Source organism: Garra rufa, chromosome 2 (assembly GCF_049309525.1).
Source record: "Garra rufa chromosome 2, GarRuf1.0, whole genome shotgun sequence".
Lineage (NCBI taxonomy): Eukaryota > Metazoa > Chordata > Actinopteri > Cypriniformes > Cyprinidae > Garra > Garra rufa.
The window spans coordinates 3749082-3770645 of NC_133362.1; the positions used below are offsets into that span (position 1 = coordinate 3749082).

Below are 21564 nucleotides of genomic sequence, written 5' to 3' on the forward strand. Positions count from 1 at the left end.
TGACTTTTTTGGCATAATTTGGACTTTTCTTTTTCAAAATGATGACGATAGACATTGACTATTCTCTGTTGACTATTCTAAATTATTATGGCTTAATTTTCATTATTATATTTTGCCTTTTTTTTTCTTTTATTCTTGTATTTTTTTATTTTGTCTCTAAATATTATTTTTGCAATTTAGATTTATTTTCCTCCAATTTTTATAATCTTATATAAAAAAATCATGTAGTTTTCTTTTTTTTTTCTCCAGATATAATGCATAAAATATAATATATTTTAATTTTATATTTCTTCTTTATTCTCGTTATCTTACATTTTTTGCTATGACATTTTTCTTTTTATCTTGCTTTTTAACTTTATTCTCGTAATTTTGAGTTTTTCTATAAACATGTTTTAAATACATTTCTGCAATTACTTTTTATTCTTATCTTTTTTTATTTTATTCTCTTAAATACATTTTTGTTCTCTAAGTGTTATGACTAATATAATATTTCTATGATAATCATGTTATATATTTGACTTTATCAGATAATTATTTTTTTCTCTCAAAGTATTATGAGTTCAATCTCATATTGCTTTGTCTTTTATTCTCATTATTTTAGATTTTTTTTTTACTTTATCCTTGTAATTTAGATTTTTTTCCCAAAATATGACTTTAATCCCATATTGCTTTGTCTTTTATTCTTATCTTAGATTTTTTACTGTATCTAAATATTATAATTTTAAGATCATATTTCTATTTAGTTTTTTTTTCCACCAAATATTATGACTTTAATCTCATTACTTTCTTTTATTCTCATTATTTTAGATTTATATCCTTTAATAAAAATATTATGTATAATATATAATATATTATACTTTTATATTGGTACAACTTTTTTCTTGTTATCTTACGTTTTTGACTTTAATATAATATTGCTGAGATCTTTTTTTTTTTTTTTTTTACTTTATTCTCAGAATTAATTTTTCCTCCAAATCTTATGACGTTAAACTAATATTGCTATGACTTTTTTCATTTTTTCTTCCTTTTGAACTTTATTCTCGTCATTTTGAGTTTATCCGTGAATTTTCTTTTTTTCTATACATTTGTAAAATTGTTATGGCTTTATTGGTCTGACTGAGCCCGTCTTTTTCCTCTTTCAGCTGGAGGACCTACAGAAGACGTGGCTGCAGGAGTTTTACCAGGTAAGAAACGCTTCTGATCTCATCTTTTTGACAAGTCCCGCCCCTTTAAATGCAAATTTTAAATGTTATTAATTTATTATTATTATTATTATTATTATTATTATTATTATTATTATTATTATTATAAGAAAAAATATATATAAATGGAATCCAGAAAAATTAAGGGAAAAAAAGGAATCCAGAAAACAACAAACTTTTGTAAGACTGCACTTTTTGTTGCATTTTCATATTTTTATATCAGATTTTTATATTGTTACCCTTAAATACTAATTTTGAATGTTATTTATTATTATTATTATTATTATTATTATTATTATTATTATTATTATTATTAAAAATAATTATATATATGTGAACCTGGACCACAAAACCAGTCATAATGTTAAAATTTACATATATATATATATATATATATATATATATATATATATATATATATATATATATATATCATATGAAAGCTCAATAAGTAAGATATATGGTTTGTTAGGATAGGACAGTATTTACAGTATTTAGCCGAGATACTTGAAAATCTGAGGGTGCAAAAAAATCAAAATAATGAGAAAATCACCTTTAAAGTTGTCCAAATTAAGTTCTTAATGCATATTACTAATCGAAAAATTACATTTTGATATATTTACAGTAAGAATTTTACAAAAAATTATCATGGAACATGATCTTTACTTAATTTCCTAATGATTTTTGGCATAAAAGAAAAATCAATAATTTTGACCCATACTATGTATTTTTGGCAATTGCTACAAATATACCCCAGCGACTTAAGACTTAAGAGGTTTTGTGGTCCAGGGTCACATATATGGAAAAAAAAATGGAAAAGGAATCTAGAAAAATGAAGGGGAAAAAAAAAAAAACGGTTGCAACAACTTTTGTAAGCAGACTGTACTTTTTGTAGCATTTTCATATTTTTATTTCATATTTTTATATTGTTACCTTTAAATACAAATTTGATATTTATATAATATACATATATAAATGGAAAGCAGAAAAATCTAAACAGAAAAAAAACTAAATTTGGAAAAAATTAAATAAAACGGATTTCATAGGGCACTACGGTTCTTAAAGCAAATGCAAAAATATTGATATATATTGAATGTTGTGACAAATGTTTAGCTATTAGCACTGCTTGATAATAGCAATTATTTTAGTTAATATTGTAATAGTGATTATTTAACGCAATGAGACCAAATCTTATGAGATTTATATATATATATATAAGCTATATACCAAGTATATTTTGCTGGAAATAAGTTTGCTATTTTATATATATATTAAAAAAAAAAAAAAAAAAAAAAATACCAGTTTTGATACAACTGCAGAAACGAATACTAGACTAACTAATATAAATAAAACAGTGCTAATCTAGGGAACCAGTGCTGGTTAATAAGATTTGACTGATTAATACATTAAGTTTAGGCTTTTAAAGAAAGGAACAGAATATGTCACTTACGTCATTTTATTTTGCTGATTCAGTATTTGTGTAGTTTGTTGTTGTTGTTTGTGTGTGTTCAGTGTTGGAGGATTTACGAACACATTTTCTAATCAAACCTCCGTCTCTGAGCTGCTGTCACTCCAGAGCTGATTATACCTGCATTTACCTGCAGAACACAATGATTTCCCTTTGCTTATTTTGACTAACAAAAAGACAAGACACACTCTCATTGAGTCTTCTGATCTGAAAACACCTGTCCTTCTAAAACCCTGCTCCATTATCAATGTTGAAAACACTTGTGCTGCCCAATATTTGAGTGGAAACACATCATACATTTTGTTTTCCAGGATTCTCAGATTAATAGAAAGTTCTAAATAATCCAGTTTATTTCAACTTTATTGACATGAAAGTTAAGTTTTGCCAAGTTTTTTCCATTTTAATTTTTCTCAACTCACTTTTAATAGTTTAATAAAATTTCTGAAGCATGTCTGAATAATTAAAATCATAAAATTTCGCATCATTTGATTATCTTTTAATTATTGAAAATCAAGCAAACTATTTTTTGGCACACAAATGAGATTTACAATTAAAATTAAAGCACGGTTATGTGATTATACCCTAAAAAATTATGTTTTTATTTTATTTTAGTAGTAGTAGTAGTAGTAGGCTATGTAAATTGTACTGATAAAGATACATGAAATTAATGTTTAATGCCTTCATTTGATAACCAGAAAATGTTAAATAAACAACGCAGAATTTTTGAGACTGGAAAAAATGTATGCTTTCAAATAATTAGACGTGCTAAAACACATAATTTGATAACAATAAAACATGGTGAGAAAAAATATGAAACTATCATAGGGCCCTACAAATGTAATTTTTAAGCTTTTAATCAGTTGATTTAAACTGTATACGTTTCATGATTTTAATAAATTAGACGTGATTTTTGTAAAAAATAAAACTGAGTTTATAGGGCCCTCAAAAATTGATAAGTTTGACCCATACAGTGTATTTTCGGCTATTGCTACTAAAACACCCGTGCTACTTAAGACTACTTTTAGATGTATGGTTTGTTAGGATAGGACAATATTTGCCTGAGATGCAACTATTTGAAAATCTGGAATCTGAGGGTGCAAAAAAACAACTAAATATTGAGAAAATCACCTTTAAAATTGTCCAAATGAAGTTCTTAGCATTGCATATTACTAATTATATTAATTAATTAAGTTTTAATATATTTATGGTAGGAAATTTACAAAATATCTTCATCGAACATGATCTTTACTTAATATCCTAATGATTTTTTGGTATAAGTAAAATTATCTGTCGTTACTTTCAATATGGCTATACATGTCATTATGATATTCAAACTCACATTAGACACTTTTAACATTAATCTGTACCTTAGAATTGTCATAGTTTGTATGTTTTAGTTCCAGCTTCGACGTTGCAGAAATAGAAATTTCCCATTAGTTAGGACAAAAACTAACGGAAAAAGATTTTAATCAAATATAAAGCCATCACGTTGTGTGGAGTTTAGGAGATGTGTTACACTCACATAATTACATTTGCAGAAAGTGGTCAAAATGAGCCTAAAATGCAAAATAATAAGCCTAGTTAGGGATAAAAATCGATTCCAAAAGCATAAACCTCAAATTTGAAAAGTTAATTGTGCTCGGGGACCAAATGCCCCACAAGGATAGGAATACCAGTAGATTTTGACCTAGTGGGGACATTTCTCAGGTCCCCATGAGGAAACAGGCTTATAAATCATGCACAATGAGTTTTTTTGATGAAGTAAAAGTGTGCACAATCTCCTGTGAGGGCTAGGTTTAGGTGTAGGGTAGGTGTAGGGCCATAGAAAATATTGTTTGTACAGTATGAAAACCATTACGCCTATGGAATGTCCCCATAAAACATGTAAACCCAACGTGTGTGTGTGTGTGTGTGTGTGTGTGTGTGTGTGTGTGTGTGTGTGTGTGTGTGTGTGTGTGTGTGTGTGTGTACCTGGTATTCATCACGTTGTGGGGACCAAATGGTCCCCATGAGGAAACAGGCTGTGTGTGTGAGTGTGTGAATGTACAATTTGATTGAAATAATGTTACATTGTGATTCAGTGTAACACAATATTTATGTAAAAATTCAAAAAACATGTTTATTCTGACTTGTACATATTAAAATATATAAAATAATAAGAGAGCATATTACATTTGATTGTGTTTTAAATGAGTAAAACAATTCTTACTGACAAATGGGCAAAAAATAAAAATATATAAAATGATTTTTGTTGTAAATATGCCTGACAAGATTGTTAAACTGAATGACATTTTAGTGAGTGTCTTCTGTAAATTAGGGGAAAATGTATGATATTTATGTTTTTACAAAAAAAATAAAAATAAATAAGGTTCCCTTCCGGGAACTCTCACTGCATCATCAACGCTATGGGGAACGCCATTGGCGAGCCTCTCTCTGAACGTAGTCTTCAACCAATAGGATGACGGGAGTGACGTCACCGACGTGGTGACGTCAGACGACCAGGAAGTATATAAGCACGTGCGTCAGCTTTTGTCATTCAGCGAAGTGCTCTCTGTCTGTTTGTCTCACATATCTGCTGTTTTTTCGTGCCAGTTTGCACAACTTTTATTTGAGCAGATATGTCAACTAGAGGGGGAAAGAAACACTTATCTAAGAAAGCGGTTGAGCAGCCCTACAGAGCGTGTGTCCCTCCCTGCCAACGTTTTATTGTTGGTGGGGATACACACGTTCTGTGTGTGGTCTGCTTGGGAGCGGAGCACGCTCAGTCAGCCCTTGAGGGGGCTGGCTGTCCGCAGTGTGAGCGCCTTCCACTGCGGGTGCTTCGCTCTCGGAGGGCTCTGTTTGAGGAGGGAGCTCTCACCAGCGTTCCTCGCGGGTCTGGCCCCGCTTCCGCTGAGGCGGAGCGTCGGCTGCACTCGTGGGGTTCGCAGCTCGATCTGTTAGAGGGAATGGAGACGGGTGATCCCCTATCTCCCTCCTCACCTAGAAGATCGGATGACCTCTTACTGGATGAGGAAGCCCGCGCTGCGGTTCCTTCCTACCAGGAAGAGGTCTCAACGCTTCTCCTATCTTCCTCCGAGGAGGTTGATGTGGAGAGCGTTGACGAAAGTGCACAACCGCTCCCCCGGTCCCCCAGTTGGAGGTGGTGACTCGGGCAGTTGAGAAACTGAATATCAACTGGCCCGCTCAGCAACCCGATGAACCGCAGCGAAGCAAGCTCGACGAGCGCTTCCTGTGGGCAAATGCGCTGTTGGGCGGTCTATGGCAGCCCTGGTGGCGGCGGAGAGGCACTTGTGGCTGACCCTGTCCTCTATGAAAGATAAGGACAGGGTCCTCCTGATTGACGCTCCGCTGCCCCCTTCTGGACTGTTCGGCGACTCAGTCAATGAGGTCGTCGACAGGCACCAGGAGGCCAAGAGGCAAGCCGCCACCCCCACGGGGGTCCTCAGAGAAGTTAGTTCAGGTGTTCCCTGCCAGCACGCTGTTACAGGGCACCGAATTAATATCTCTGGTAACACCAGAGGCCAGCCTCCTTCCTCAACACAGGAAGTTTCTGAGGTTTGCTTTCAGGGGCGAAGCTTACCAATACAGAGTTCTTCCTTTCGGCCTAGCACTCTCACCTCGCACTTTCACGAAGTGTGTGGATGCTGCCCTGGCTCCCTTGCGACTCCAGGGCATACGCATACTCAACTACATAGGCGACTGGCTGATTTTAGCCAGCTCAGAACAATTAGCGGTTCAGCACCGAGGTGTTGTTCTCGCTCATATGAAAGAACTGGGGTTGAGGCTCAACGCCAAGAAAAGTGTGCTGTCTCCACTACAGAGAACCACTTATCTAGGTGTCGTATGGGATTCGACCACGATGCAGGCACGTATGTCACCTGCTCGGATCGAGTCGATCCTTACTGCAGCCTCTGCGGTCAAGCTAGGCCTGCCACTCACTGTCAAACAGTTCCAAGTACTGCTAGGCCTTATGGCAGCTGCATCCAACGTGATACCCTTTGGACTGCTGTACATGAGGCCACTACAGTGGTGGCTCAAAACCAAGGGGTTCTCCCCGAGGGGAAACCCATTCCGCAAAATCAAGGTCACGCGGCGATGCCTACGTGGCTTAGCTATGTGGAAAAAGCTTTGGTTTTTGTCTCAGGGCCCGGTGCTGGGAGCTCCTTGCCGCCGTGTCACGCAAGCGACAGATGCCTCCCTCACCGGCTGGGGAACGGTCATGAGTGGCCGCTCGGCCCGTGGTCTGTGGAGCAATCATCATCGATCCTGGCACATAAACTGCTTGGAGATGCTGGCCGTGTTTCAGGCCTTAAAACACTTCCTCCCAGACCTGAGACACCGTCATGTGCTCGTTCGCACCGACAGCACTGCGGTCATTTATTACATCAACCACCAAGGAGGACTACGCTCACGCCCCTTGTACAAGCTGGCGTACCAGATACTCAGAAACAGTACACATCCCTGGATGTATGAACGTGGGAGCAGACATCCTGTCGAGGCAGGGGCCGAGGCCCGGGGAATGGATGCTTCACCCAGATGTAGTGAAACAGATTTGGAGAGTGTTCGGCCAGGCTCAGGTGGACCTCTTTGCGACTCAGGAGACATCGCAATGTCCCCTCTGGTACTCTCTAGTGCCTCCAGCTCCGCTTGGACTGGACGCCATGGTGCAGACGTGGCCGAGGCTTCGTCTGTACGCTTTTCCCCCGATCGCTCTGCTCCCGGGAGTTCTGGAGCGTGTATGCCGGTATGGAGTGCGGCTACTACTAGTAGCCCCGTACTGGCCGGCCCGAGCATGGTTCTCGGATATAATCACCCTCCTCGACGGCTCTCCATGGGAGATTCCTGTCAGGAGGGACCTCCTCTCCCAGGCCAGGGGTTCAATTTTTCACCCCCGCCCGGAGAGGTGGAAACTGTGGGTGTGGCCCCTGAGGGGGCACAACTCATAGAGGCTGGTCTCTCAACCGAGGTTGCTGAGACCATCCTTCATTCCAGAGCTCCCTCTACGAGGAAACTTTATGGCCTTAAGTGGAAACTGTTCACTGCGTGGTGCCACGAGCACCAATCAGACCCAGTTCACTGCCCAATAGGTACAGTGCTGGAGTTCCTGCAGTCTCGTTTTTCCGCAGGGCTGGCCCACTCCACCCTGAAGGTGTACGTGGCGGCATTATCGGCCTACCACGCCCCTCTCGGTGGCCTGTCAGTGGGTAGAAACCCCTTGGTCATACGTTTCCTTCGTGGTGCACTCAGGTTGAGGCCTCGAGTGAGAGCGACGGTCCCCCACGTGGGACCTCGCGGTGGTCCTTGAAGCCCTCTGTAGGCCTCCATTTGAGCCTATAGAGGAGATTTCGGATCGCCATCTGACCATTAAAACTGCACTGCTGCTCGCACTTACATCTCTGAGGAGAGTAGGTGACCTTCAGGCCCTTTCTGTGGCCCCCTCCTGTATTGACTTTGCACCTGGCATGGCCAAAGCCTTTCTCTACCCTAGAGCTGGGTATGTTCCGAAGGTCCCGACAGCAGTACCACAGCCGGTCGTCCTCCAGGCCTTTTACCCTCCTCCATTCGTGGAGCACGACCATCGGAAGTATAATTGTATGAGCACTCGACACATACATCCACAGAGCTGCCCTGTGGCGTAAATCAGAGCAATTGAGTCCTCTGGCCTGCCTTCACCCTTGGAGGTCAAGGCTCACTCTACCCGAGGCTTGGCGGCCTCTAAAGCTCTGGCAGCAGGTGTCCCCATTCAGGACATCTGCAGTGCGGCGGGTTGGTCCTCACCCCTAACATTCGTCAGGTTCTATGAGTTAGACCTGAGAGCCGCTCCAGGCTCCACTGTCCTTGAGTGACAGACATACTCGTCCTCGTGCGCCTGCCGGCCGAGGTTGACCTTCCCCTCTTGGTCTGGCTGGAGAGCAGACAGAGGTGTGTTTCTATCCTCGGGTGCCTGAGGGCTGAGATAGACTTATTTCCTCTTGTTCTGGTGGTGACCAGACAAAGGCATATTACTCTACCCTCGTGGGCCTGAGGGCCGAGGGCCTATTTTACCCTCTTGGTCTGGCTGTAGAGCAGACAGAGGTGTATCACTCCTCCTCGTGTGCCCGAGGGCCGAGGCAGGTTCTCCCTCTTGTTCTAGTCCAATACTAGACCAAGGTTTATTCCCCTCTTGTTCTGGCAGGGACCAGACAAAGGTATATCACTCTATCCTCGTGGGCCCGAGGGCCGAGGTACACTATCTCCCTCTTGGTCTGGCTGAAATGCAGACAGAGGTGCAGCATTCTACCCTCGCGCGCCTGCGGGCCGAGGTAGACTCATTCCCTCTTGCTCTGGTAGTGACCAGACAAAGGCATATTACTATACACTTGTGGGCCTGAGGGCCGAGGGCCTATTTACCCTCTTGGTCTGGCTGTAGAGCAGACAGAGGTGTATCACTCCTCCTCGTGTGCCCGAGGGCCGAGGCAGGTTCTCCCTCTGGTTCTAGTCCAATACTAGACCAAGGTTTATTTCCCTCTTGTTCTGGTAGTGACCAGACAAAGGTATATTACTCTATCCTCGTGTGCCCGAGGGCCGAGGCGGATTCTCCCTCTGGTTCTAGTACGATACTAGACCAAGGTTTATTTCCCTCTTGTTCTGGTAGTGACCAGACAAAGGTATATTACTCTATCCTCGTGTGCCCGAGGGCCGAGGCGGATTCTCCCTCTGGTTCTAGTCCAATACTAGACCAAGGTTTATTTCCCTCTTGTTCTGGTAGTGACCAGACAAAGGTATATTACTCTATCCTCGTGTGCCCGAGGGCCGAGGCGGATTCTCCCTCTGGTTCTAGTACGATACTAGACCAAGGTTTATTTCCCTCTTGTTCTGGTAGTGACCAGACAAAGGTATATTACTCTATCCTCGTGTGCCCGAGGGCCGAGGCGGATTCTCCCTCTGGTTCTAGTCCAATACTAGACCAAGGTTTATTTCCCTCTTGTTCTGGTAGTGACCAGACAAAGGTATATTACTCTATCCTCGTGTGCCCGAGGGCCGAGGCGGATTCTCCCTCTGGTTCTAGTACGATACTAGACCAAGGATTATTCTCCCTCTGGTTCTGGTATGACCAGACCAAGGATTACTCCCTCTCGTTCTGGCAGTTTCCCCAGACAGAGGTGTAATACCACTCACGTCCTGGCAAGTTCCCCAGGCAGAGATCCTCCGGTGCCCTGGACAGGTGAGTATTCTTAGGCACTGCCCTCTTGTTCTGGCAGTTCCCCAGACAGAGGTGTACTACCCCTCACGTTCTGGTATCCCCAGGTGGGGGCCATCTGGCTTGATCCACCAGACTCAATGCTTTCCTTCCCTCCTAGCAACACAGACACTAGGCAGGGATTTGGAATTATGGAGGCGTGGGTATAACTCGTTCCCCATAGCGTTGATGACGCAGTGAGAGTTCCCGGAAGGGAATGTCTCGGGTTACATACGTAACCCGAGACGATTTGTTTTTTTCCATGGGAAAAAATTCTTAACTTCAGTTTTTCTTAAAAACAAACTGAGAATCATTCCGTGGCACAATTTGTTTGAAAAAAGAAAAGAAAAAATACATATATATATTAGGGGTGGGCATAGATTAATTTTTTTAATCTAGATTAATCTAGATTAAATCTTGGAATTAATCTAGATTAATCTAGATTAAAATGGCTAATTTGAATTCTGCTGAAGGCATTCAGAATATGTGTGCTACCCAAATAATGACTAAACATGTTACACCGTACTTTTATTTTGACAGGTTGCCCTGAAGTTTCTGTGTATACATACAGTATGACATGATGCGAGTTTTCTCAAATGAAACGGTATAAGTGACACTCACAGCAGTTTTGGAGATTGAGTTTATGAGTTCATGTGAGATGCAAATGCCAAAAATTACCGGGAGCGTCACGTGTGTTTCAGTATGCGTGTAGTAAAAGCGCGTCTCCACCATTCATAGTATGAATTTCATACATACAGCTAGGCAAACGGAACATACCGGATTCATATTAAAACGGTCTTTTTGCATTTCAGTTTTTACAGACACTAGTCCATATCGCGATTTGAGTTAAGTGACAGACCATATTTGATTTATGAATCCAAAAAACGACGAATTTACGTGGCATTTCGCTATAGTAGATTCGGTTTTTCTGAATGGAGGACGACGTGATCCCGTCTGTGTTTTGGCGGAGGAGACGTAAACGCGCGACCATATTCTTTAGTCTTTGGTATACATCCGCGTTAAACTATCAAGGTGAAAGTCATCATAGCTTGCGTAGTTTAGACCCAGCTCCCAACCCAATTTTGAGAATAGATTAACGGCGATATTTTTTTTATCGCCCGATAAAAGTCTCACGTTAACGCAGCACGTTAACGCCGATAATGGCCCACCACTAATATATATATATATATATATATATATATATATATATTGTATTATTATTATTTTTTTTTTATAATTAAAATTTGATTAAAAAACTACTTTTTGAGTTTTTAGATCATTAAAAAAAATTAGGTCAAGTGTCTAAACTTTTGACTGGTAGTATATATATATCTAAACCTTTTACTAAAATTATATATATATATATAATTTTAGTAAAAGGTTTAGATCATTTAGTCGTCTTAATTATAATCAAAATTTTTGTCAGTTTTTATTGTCAGTTTTTTTTTTTACATCTTAAGATTGCATATATGTATTCATTTATTTTACTAATTGTTTAATTACCATTTTTGTTTAAATGTCTTTAAAAATTTTAATTAAAAAAAAAATATTTTATTATTTTTGTTAAAAACAAAACTGAAAAAAAAAATACCCCGGTGCCGAAATAATTTCGTCATCTTGTTTGGAGTTATTGCTCACAAATGCATGAACTGATAAAATGGGATAAACGTATCTGTCATTTAATGTAAACTGATGATGTTAGAAACCGTTATAAACACGTTTTATTTGATTCTCTTGATGCTTTATTCTTCATCTCCAGTTTGTCTCACGTCTCTCTTTCTCTTCTCATCTACAGACAGTTCAAGCTCACCAGCCGCACTTCGTGGCGCTTCACTTTCAGGAGGTCGGAGGCAAGGATTACAAAACGTCCATGAAACACGTGGACAGCTTCATCAAGTAAGTCTTCATCGGCTCATGGAGCTGTTTCACCAAAACCCGAAGTGTGAATCCGGTTCCTGATCAAACAGCGGCTCCAGCTCCAGTGTGTGTGTGTGTGTGTGTGTGTGTGTGTGTGTGTGTGTGTGTGTTTTCCATACATTTACCAGTGGTTTTGGCACTGTGAGCAGGTACCAGGTCATTTGACCCTGCATTGACCCTGCCCTTGATAAGACACAGTGGTCCAACACCAGCAGCTGACATGGCACCCCAGACCATCACTGACTGTGGGTACTTGACACTGGACTTCAGGCATTTTGGCATTTCCCTCTCCCCAGTCTTCCTCCAGACTCTGGCACCTTGATTTCCGAATGACATGCAAAATTTGCTTTCATCCGAAAAAAGTACTTTGGACTACTGTGTTTTATCAAGGGCACGGTCAATGCAGCTAGCTATCAGGAGATTTTGGAGCACTTCATGCTTCCATCTGCTGAAAAGCTTTATGGAGATGAAGATTTCATTTTTCAGCACGACCTGGTACCTGCTCACAGTGCCAAAACCACTGGTGAATGGTTTACTGACCATGGTATTACTGTGCTCAATTGGCCTGCCAACTCTCCTGACCTGAACCCCATAGAGAATCTGTGGGATATTGTGAAGAGAAAGTTGAGAGACGCAAGACCCAACACTCTGGATGAGCTTAAGGCCGCTATCGAAGCATCCTGGGCCTCCATAACACCTCAGCAGTGCCACAGGCTGATTGCCTCCATGCCACGCCGCATTGAAGCAGTCATTTCTGCAAAAGGATTCCCGACCAAGTATTGAGTGCATAACTGAACATAATTATTTGAAGGTTGACTTTTTTTGTATTAAAAACACTTTTCTTTTATTGGTTGGATGAAATATGCTAATTTTTTGAGATAGGAATTTTGGGTTTTCATGAGCTTTATGCCAAAATCATCAATATTAAAACAATAAAAGGCTTGAACTACTTCAGTTGTGTGTAATGAATCTAAAATGTATGAAAGTCTAATGTTTATCAGTACATTACAGAAAAAAATGAACTTTATCACAATATGCTAATCTTTTGAAAAGGACCTGTATATCGTTTCATTATTAATGGACAAAGACAATATTTACACACACACCTGAGTAGCTATATAACATGATTTTATTGAATTAATTATTTTGTTTTAATGTAGTCTAAAGCATTCTATAGATATATTTCTCATGTCTGTTAGGCAAGTATTCACTGAGTTTGGGATCATTTTTGTGAAGCACTCCTCCCCAAGACAGAGACAGCAGAAAGTGCATGTTTGTTTTCTTCATCTATTTTACAAAAGCACAACGTTTTGTTGTTATTGTGTGTGCACACAAATAAAAGTAGACCTTTTGCAGTGATGTAGTACTGGAGGAATTATCTTTTTAAGTCTCCAAAACATCTCACATCTTTTGAGGAACATTTATTTGTTCATCTCTCAATCATCATTGGATTGCATTATCTGTTTGGATCATTTTAATCTCCTCTTACTAAGACATATTATTAGACATCATTTAATGTCAGTATCTGCTCTACTGTTATACAGACATCATCGATTTACATTACAAGCAGCAGAATTTTATCATATAAATATCAGCATCTGCACCAAAAAATGTGTATTTTTTTCTCAGCTTGAGTCTTTTTCTGAGCTTTTACCCTATTATTTAAATGTGTATATAAAAAGATTGAATTCTTACTAAATATAAAATACTGAAAGGACTATTAAAAGTACAATTAAACAGTAAATATGTTAATATTTACACTTTTTTTTAGTTTAAAAGTACTATATATTTTTTAAAGCATCAAAGATGTTAAGATGTTCACATCAAAGGAACTTTACAAAAGTGATTTTATGTCCATAGAAAGCATGTTAAATATAAGTAAAGTGTACTTTTAAGGTTTCAAATATGTTTTTAGAGAATAAAATGTTACAATTTGGTTGAAATAATGTTTGTCATTCAGTGTAACACAATATTTACACAATATTTACAGATTCAAACAACATGCTTATTCTGACTTGTACAAAATAAAATATATAAAATAAGGTAAAATATGACATTTTATTGTGTTTTAAATGAGTAAAAAAATGTTTTGTTTTTTTTAAACTAATTAGTATTTGGGGTGAAAGTAATTCATCTTTTAATATGTCATTGATTTTTGTTGTAAATATGCCTCACAAGATTGTTACACTGAATGACATTTTAGAGTGTCTCCTGTAAATGAGAGAAAAATGTATTATATTTATTTTTTGCTCAGAAAACAAAACAAAAATGCAATTAAATTAAACTGAAAACGTTTTAATTTTTTGGGGGAAAAACAACAATTTAAAGCAGTATTACAGTTATTGATTTTTGCTTAAACCTTTTTTCGTCTTTAACCCTTATATTTAACTCTTACCTAATTATTTGATATTTTTAGCCATCTGAGTGCTGGAAGTCCACAGTAAATTCAGTACCAAAAAATCTGTAATTATGCTCAATTTGAGTCTCTGATTAAAATTGAGCTGTATTTTTATGTGTACTATATAAGCCTGATAAAGCTGTGTTTTGTATTGTTTTGTCAGAGAGCTGCTGTCCAGTGATGCTATGAAGGACTTCAACCGCGCTCCTGTCTACCTCGACAAGGACTACGAATCCCAGGAGCAGTTCACAGTGAGTTTCTCAGTCATTCCTGTTTGTTTTAGAGGTTTTTCTGTAGTTCCCCTTCGAGAACGTCGAGCTGCGTCGTAGCGCTTTGGGAACGCCTCCAGCGTGACCACGCTCTGAACACGTGTGTAATCTTGTCCAATAGGAAAGCGCGTATGACGTCACAGGCGGGGTGACATCGAGAACCAGGAAGCTATAAAGCACGTGCGGTGAGTGCGATTGGCAGCTTCTGTCTTTCAGTCGCGCTCTGTGTGTGTCTTTGTCCGTCAGCACTGTTTTTTGGGGCCAGTTTGCCCCAATTTTATTTGAGTGCTTGACATAATGTCCAAGGGCGATAGCAAACAATTTAAGCAGTGTGTTCCTCCCTGCCCACGCTACATCACGGCAGAGGACACTCATGCTCTGTGTGTAGTTTGCCTGGGGCGAAGCATGCCCTTTGAGGAGGCTGACTGTGTGCATTGTTTGCGGCTGCCACTGCGTACACTTTGCTCCCGGAGGGCTCGTTTCGAGAAAGGAGCCCTCATAAGCGTTCCTCATGGGTCGGGTCCCGCTGTCGCTGAGGCGGAGCGACGTCTGCACTCACGGGGTTCGCAGATGGATCTTTTAACAGGAGTGGAGACGGGTGAACCCCTTTCTCCCTCCTCCCTTATTAGATCCTCAGCTCTCTCTGGATCGGAAGCCCTGTCGGTTTCTTCCATCCAGGAAGAGCAGACGTCCCTCAGGCTATCTTCCTCCGAGGTGGAAGACGTCGAGATGGGCGAAGAGCCTGGGGAAACGCCCACCCAGCCCGCGCAGTATGAGGAGCTTGTGGAGGTGGTGACTCGTGCGGTTGCTAAATTAAATCTTGACTGGCCCGCTGTCACCCCTATGGAGCAGCCAAAAAGCAGGCTTGATGAGAGGTACCTGCGCTCCAAACCACCACCTCCACGCCGGGGCTTACCGTTTTTTCCCGATCTCCACACAGAGGTGTCGAGATCGTGGACTAAGCCACGTGTTCACTCTCCCACCGCCTCTAACTACAGTAATGTGGTCGGGATGAGCGAGCATGGTTACAGAGCGATGCCACGGGTCGAGCAGACGCTCGCCAGCTATCTCTCGCCCGCTTCGGCATCGTCTCTGAAAGCCCCGGCCTTACCCAGCAAACCTCTCCGTACTACATCTTCTTATTTTATTTATTTATTTTTATTTATTTATTTACCTTTATTTATATAGCGCTTGTAACAATACAGATTGTGTCAAAGCAACTGCACAGTATTTAAACAGAACAATAGTGTGTAAGTAACGCATTATTGAAGATAATCAATTTTCAGTTAAAGGCAGTTAAGGGCAGTTCATCAATGAATTCAGTGATATCACACTTCTTTGCTGGGTAAGGGGTACTCGGCAGCCGGCCAGGCTGGTGCTTGTCTGCACACCATGGTGGTGTTGCAGGTATACCAGGCCGATTTGCTGAAAGAGCTGGGAGAAGGCGAGGAAGTTAAGGCGGACGACGTATGCCGTATGTAAATCCGGGGCTTCGAAGCCTAAGTTCGACCTGAGGGCCGTTTCTTTAGGCTAAGAAGTCCTCAGAGAAGAAGTCCTGACAATTCAGGGCTTCTCAGGGCAGGTCCCCCTGGGGGAGAGCACAACACCTCTCTTCCTCAGTGCCCTCAGGAGATCGGTCTGCTAACCCTGCCACCACTGGTGCTTCAGGGCGCAGCGGTCTCCAGCAGATCTCCCTCTCTACATCCGCCCATCTTCGTAGCGGCGCAGGGAGACTCGCTACCTCCAAGGAGGTCTCAAATTAGAGGCTGATTCCCTTAGTAGAACATTTAGCAGCGTGGAAGCTTCCGCCAAATGTATCTCAATGGGTCCTGCAGACTGTAGAAAAAGGTTACAGAATTCAGTTTGGTTCTCATCCACCACCTTTTCAGGGGGTTCTTACCACTCTCGTGGGCCCCCAGCAGGCTCTGATACTAGAACAGGAAGTAGAAACTCTCTTGAGGAAGGAGGCCATCGAGGTGGTCCCTCCTTATCTCACAGAGTCCGGGTTCTACAGCCGCTACTTCATTGTTCCAAAGAAAGATGGAGGGCTGCGTCCTATCTTAGATCTGCGTCTTTTGAATCGCGCAGTTATGAAACTCAAATTCAGAATGCTAACTATCAAGCAAGTTGTGTCTCAAATCAGGTCCGAGGACTGGTTTGTGACGATAGATCTAAAGGACGCTTACTTTCACATCTCCATCCTTCCACATCACAGGAAATTCCTGAGGTTCGCTTTTGGGGACAAAGCCTACCAATACAGGGTTCTTCCGTTCGGCCTAGCGCTCTCGCCCCGAACTTTCACCAAATGCTTGGACACTGCTTTGGCTCCTCTTCGGATGCAGGGCATCCGTATTCTAAACTATATAGACGACTGGTTGATCCTAGCACAGTCGGAGTATCTGGCGGCTTGGCATCGAGATGTCGTTCTCGCCCACATTAAAGATTTGGGGTTAAGACTAAACGCCAAGAAAAGTGTGCTTTCTCCGTCACAGAGAACCAATTATCTTGGGGTAGTGTGGGGTTCGACCACGATGCAGGCACGTCTGTCTCCTGCTCGGATCGAGTCGATCCTCACAGCAGTCAGCAGAGTCAGAATAGGCCAGTCACTCACTGTCAGGCCGTTCCAAGTTCTGCTGCGTCTCATGGCAGCTGCGTCCAACGTGATACCTCTTGGCCTGCTGTATATGAGACCCCTGCAGTGGTGGCTCAGAACCAAGGGGTTTGCTCCGAGGGGCAACCCACTTTGCATGATCAAAGTCACGGGGCGTTGCTTTCGTGCTTTAGACATGTGGAGGAAACCTTGGTTCCTCTCTAAGGGCCCGGTGCTGGGAGCTCCGTGTCGCCGCCTAACCCTAGAGACGGATGCGTCCCTCATCGGTTGGGGAGCGGTCATGAGTGGCCGCTCAGCCCATGGTCTGTGGAGCGGTCGCCATCTTACGTGGCATATCAATTGCCTGGAAATGCAGGCCGTGTTTCTGGCTTTGAAACACTTTCTCCCAGACCTGAGAGATTGCCATGTGTTGGTCCGCACCGACAACACAGCGGTGGTCGCCTACATCAGGGGTCCCCAAACTTTTTTCTGAGAGGGCCACATAATTTTCATTTCTTTAATGGGGGGCCGGTTCGGTTTATAAAAGAAAATGCCATGGGCCGGACTGACTACTATTATTATTATTATTTTATTATGATTTTACCTGTATTTTTTATACCTTTTAATGCTAGAATAGTTTATTATTTTGTTATGCACCACACAGACAATTTGTTATTATTATTTTTTTCAAAAGATATACAGGTGCATCTCAAAGTAGAATGTCATGGAAAAGTTCATTTATTTCAGTAATTCAACTCAAATTGTGAAACTTGTGTATTAAATAAATTTAATGCACACAGACTGAAGTAGTTTAAGTCTTTGGTTCTTTTAATTTTGATGATTTGGCTCACATTTAACAAAAACCCACCAATTCACTATCTCAACAAATTAGAATATGGTGACATTCCAATCAGCTAGTCAACTCAAAACACCTGCAAAGGTTTCCGTCAAGCTGTCAAAATGGTTTCTCAGTTTGGTTCACTAGGCTACACAATCATGGGGAAGACTGCTGATCTGACAGTTGTCCAGAAGACAATCATTGACACCCTTCACAAGAAGGGTAAGCCACAAACATTCATTGCCAAAGACGCTGGCTGTTCACAGAGTGCTGTATCCAAGCATGTTAACAGAAAGTTGAGTGGAAGGAAAAAGTGTAGAAGAAAAACACCAACCGAGAGAACCGCAGCCTTGAGAGGCTTGTCAAGCAAAATCGATTCAAGAATTCGGGTGAACTTCACAAGGAATGGACTGAGGCTGGGGTCAAGGCATCAAGAGCCACCACACACAGACATATCAAGGAATTTGGCTAGAGTTGTCATATTCCTCTTGTTAAGCCACTCCTGAACCACAGACAACATCAGAGGCGTCTTACCTGGGCTAAGGAAAAGAATAAATGGACTGTTGCCCAGTGGTCCAAAGTCCTCTTTTCAGATGAGAGCAAGCTTTGTATTTCATTTGGAAATCATAAACACTGAAGTCCAGTGTTACGTTTCCACAGTCTGTGATAATTTGGGGTGCAATGTCATCTGCTGGTGTTGGTCCACTGTGTTTTTTGAATCACACGTCAAATTCCTCAAATGCTATTGAGTCATTTTGTCATCACTCTGTATTTTCTAGCTGCCTCTTGCATCACCTCTTTGATTGCGATGACACATTATGTTGAATGTACCATTCTGTTGGTGAATTTAACAAATGATTATACCTATGTTAATAACTAACGGAAATTTTAGTTTGAAAGCCAACCTTTATTATCAAATACCAACATGATATAAGTAAAACACATTTAAAATTACATTTTCAAAATATGTCTCTGGCATTGTTCAGAGGGCCAGTCCAAATGTGGGGGCGGGCCGCATCCGGCCTACCCCTGGCCTACATCAACCACCAAGGAGGTCTGCGGTCGCGCCCCTTAAACAAGTTGGCACACCAGATCCTTGTGTGGTCCCAGGGGAAACTCCTCTCGCTGAGAGCGGTTTATATCCCTGGACGTCTCAATGTGGGAGCAGACGTCCTGTCGAGACAGGGGCTGAGGCCCGGGGAATGGAGACTCCACCCCGAGGTGGTGGAAGTCATTTGGAGCAAATTTGGGAAAGCCCAAGTGGATCTCTTTGCGAGCCAGGAGACGACACAATGTCCCCTTTGGTTCTCTCTGAGTCATCCAGCTCCCCTGGGACTGGATGCCATGGTACAGAGATGGCCGAGGCTTTGCCTTTACGCATTTCCCCCGATTGCTCTGCTCCCGGGAGTTCTGGAAAGAGTACGCCGGGACGGGATCCGTCTCTTACTAGTAGCCCCGTTCTGGCCGGGCCGAGTATGGTTTTCGGACCTAATCTCCCTCCTCGACTGCCCTCCGTGGGAACTCCCCGTCAGGAGGGATCTCCCCTCAAGCAGGGGGCGCGCTACTGCACCCCTGCCCGGAACTATGGAAGCTGTGGGTATGGCCCCTGATAGGGCACAACTCCTAGCTTCTAGTCTCTCAACCGAGGTTGTTGAGACCATTCTCCAATCTAGAGCTCCCTCTACGAGGAAACTATACACCGGAAAATGGAAAATTTTAGTTCTCTGGTGTAATGAACACCATATTGACCCAGTCCACTGCCCAGTAGGTTCAGTGCTGGACTTTCTACAAGCTCGTTTTTCGATGGGCGTTACTCACTCAACTTTAAAAGTTTACGTGGCAGCCATAGCTGCGTTCCACGTTCCCTTCGGCCCTACCTCTCTCAGTAGGAATCCTCTGGTGTCACGTTTCCTCCGCGGTGCGCTGAGGCTGAGGCCTCCGGTATGCTCTCGCGTCCCTACCTGGGACTTGGCTGTGGTTTTAGAGGCTCTTTGTAATCCTCCATTTGAGCCTATCGAGGAGATTTCAGACAGACTCTTGTCCTTTAAAACTGCCTTCCTCCTTGCCATTTCCTCTCTGAAGAGAGTTGGCGACCTACATGCCCTTTCTGTGGCCCCTGCCTATTTAGACTTTGCACCTGGTATGGTCAAAGCGTTTTTGTTCCCTAAACCGGGTATGTCGCCAAGGTTCCCTCCTCGGTGCCACGGCCCGTTGAGCTCCAGGCCTTCTGTCCTCCTCCTTTCAGACAGCCAGAACAGCAGAAGCTTAATTGTATGTGTCCTGTGCGAGCACTGGACACATACGTCCACAGAGCTGCCCTGTGGAGGAAGACGGACCAATTGTTTGTATGTTTCGGTCCCCACAATAGAGGTCTTCCTGCTATCAAGCAAACGATAAGTCGGTGGATCACGGATGCCATCTCTCTCTCATACGAGTCTCCATACTGGTCTCCCCTCACCTTTGGGGGGGTCAAGGCTCACTCTACCCGTAAAGTGGCGGCCTCCAAGGCCTTTTTATCAGGATGCTCTCTCCAAGATATTTGCAACGCGGCGCGAAGGTCCACGCCTCTTACTTTTGTGAGGTTCTATGAGTTAGACCTCCCCTCTACTCCGGGCACTTGCGCCCTTTCTTCTAACCTACCCCCCTCATGGTAGGGTACTTCTCTCGGGGATCCCTGTTCCCCTCATATCTCTCTAGCCTGCTAGTAGCAGGCGATCGTTACCTGGGCATTCTTGCTCTATCTTTGACTGCCTACTCTCAGCGGCATCTCTATTTGGGCTTCTCTCGCCCTTCTCCTCTGACCCACATAAGCAGATCAAAGAAATAAAACTTTGATGAGCATTTAAAAAAAAACATTACAAAACGTACTGATCCCAAACTTTAAAAGCATCAAAAAGCATGTTTGTGTATTTGAACCCTTTCCAACAATGACTGTATGATTTTGAGATCCATCTTTTCACACTGAGGACAACTGAGGGACTCATATGCAACTATTACAGAAGGTTCAAACACTCACTGATGCTCCAGAAGGAAATAAACATGCATTAAGAGCCGGGGGTGAAAACTTTTGAACTGAATGGAGATGTGGACAAAGTATCATATTTTTTTCATTTAGTACTGCCCTTCCGAAGCTACAGAACATACATGATTCCCAGAAGACAAAATAAGTTAAATTTACCCTGATCTTCAAATTCAATGGGTTTTAATCTTTGAGATCTTAAGGTCTTGTTTTTAGAGCTGCGTGATATGTTTATGTTTGGACACAACATAGTTGAGATTTGCTTTTAGTGTTTATAGCTTTATGTGAGTCTATGTGCACAGGCAGAATTGTGTATAAATAAGATATTGATAGTTATTGATTTTTTAGTGATTATTGATGAGAACTGGAGGGTTTTGTTTAATTAGTGGTCCATTGGTATATTGAGTTTCCTGCTGTCGCCACTAGATGAAAGTAGAAACCCAGAGATGAATTCAGAGGAGCAGAGAACGTCTAGGTTACGTAGGTAACCCTCGTTCCCTGTTACATTGGGATCTCCCTTGAGAAACCAATCATCCCTGAGCCTTATTCAAAAGGCCAATGAACATTGGCGAGTGGTATTTGCATGCCAAGCCACACCCCTGTACATACGGGTATATAAGATGGCGGCGCGCACCACTCAT

General features: G+C 42.0%; 1 protein-coding gene across 1 annotated transcript in view; it reads left to right on the forward strand.

Annotated features, from left to right (window-relative positions):
* Nucleotides 1–5931: 5931 nt before the first annotated feature.
* The window catches only part of LOC141325803 (inositol polyphosphate-5-phosphatase A-like), a 56666-nt gene continuing 41033 nt past the window's right edge, over nucleotides 5932–21564 (forward strand). The window contains exons 1-6 of the mRNA XM_073834534.1: nucleotides 5932–6123; nucleotides 6818–6914; nucleotides 9801–9877; nucleotides 9961–10056; nucleotides 11688–11788; nucleotides 14371–14458. Of these exons, the coding sequence (XP_073690635.1) occupies nucleotides 5932–6123; nucleotides 6818–6914; nucleotides 9801–9877; nucleotides 9961–10056; nucleotides 11688–11788; nucleotides 14371–14458 (651 nt within the window). The remainder of the gene's footprint in view (nucleotides 6124–6817; nucleotides 6915–9800; nucleotides 9878–9960; nucleotides 10057–11687; nucleotides 11789–14370; nucleotides 14459–21564) is intronic.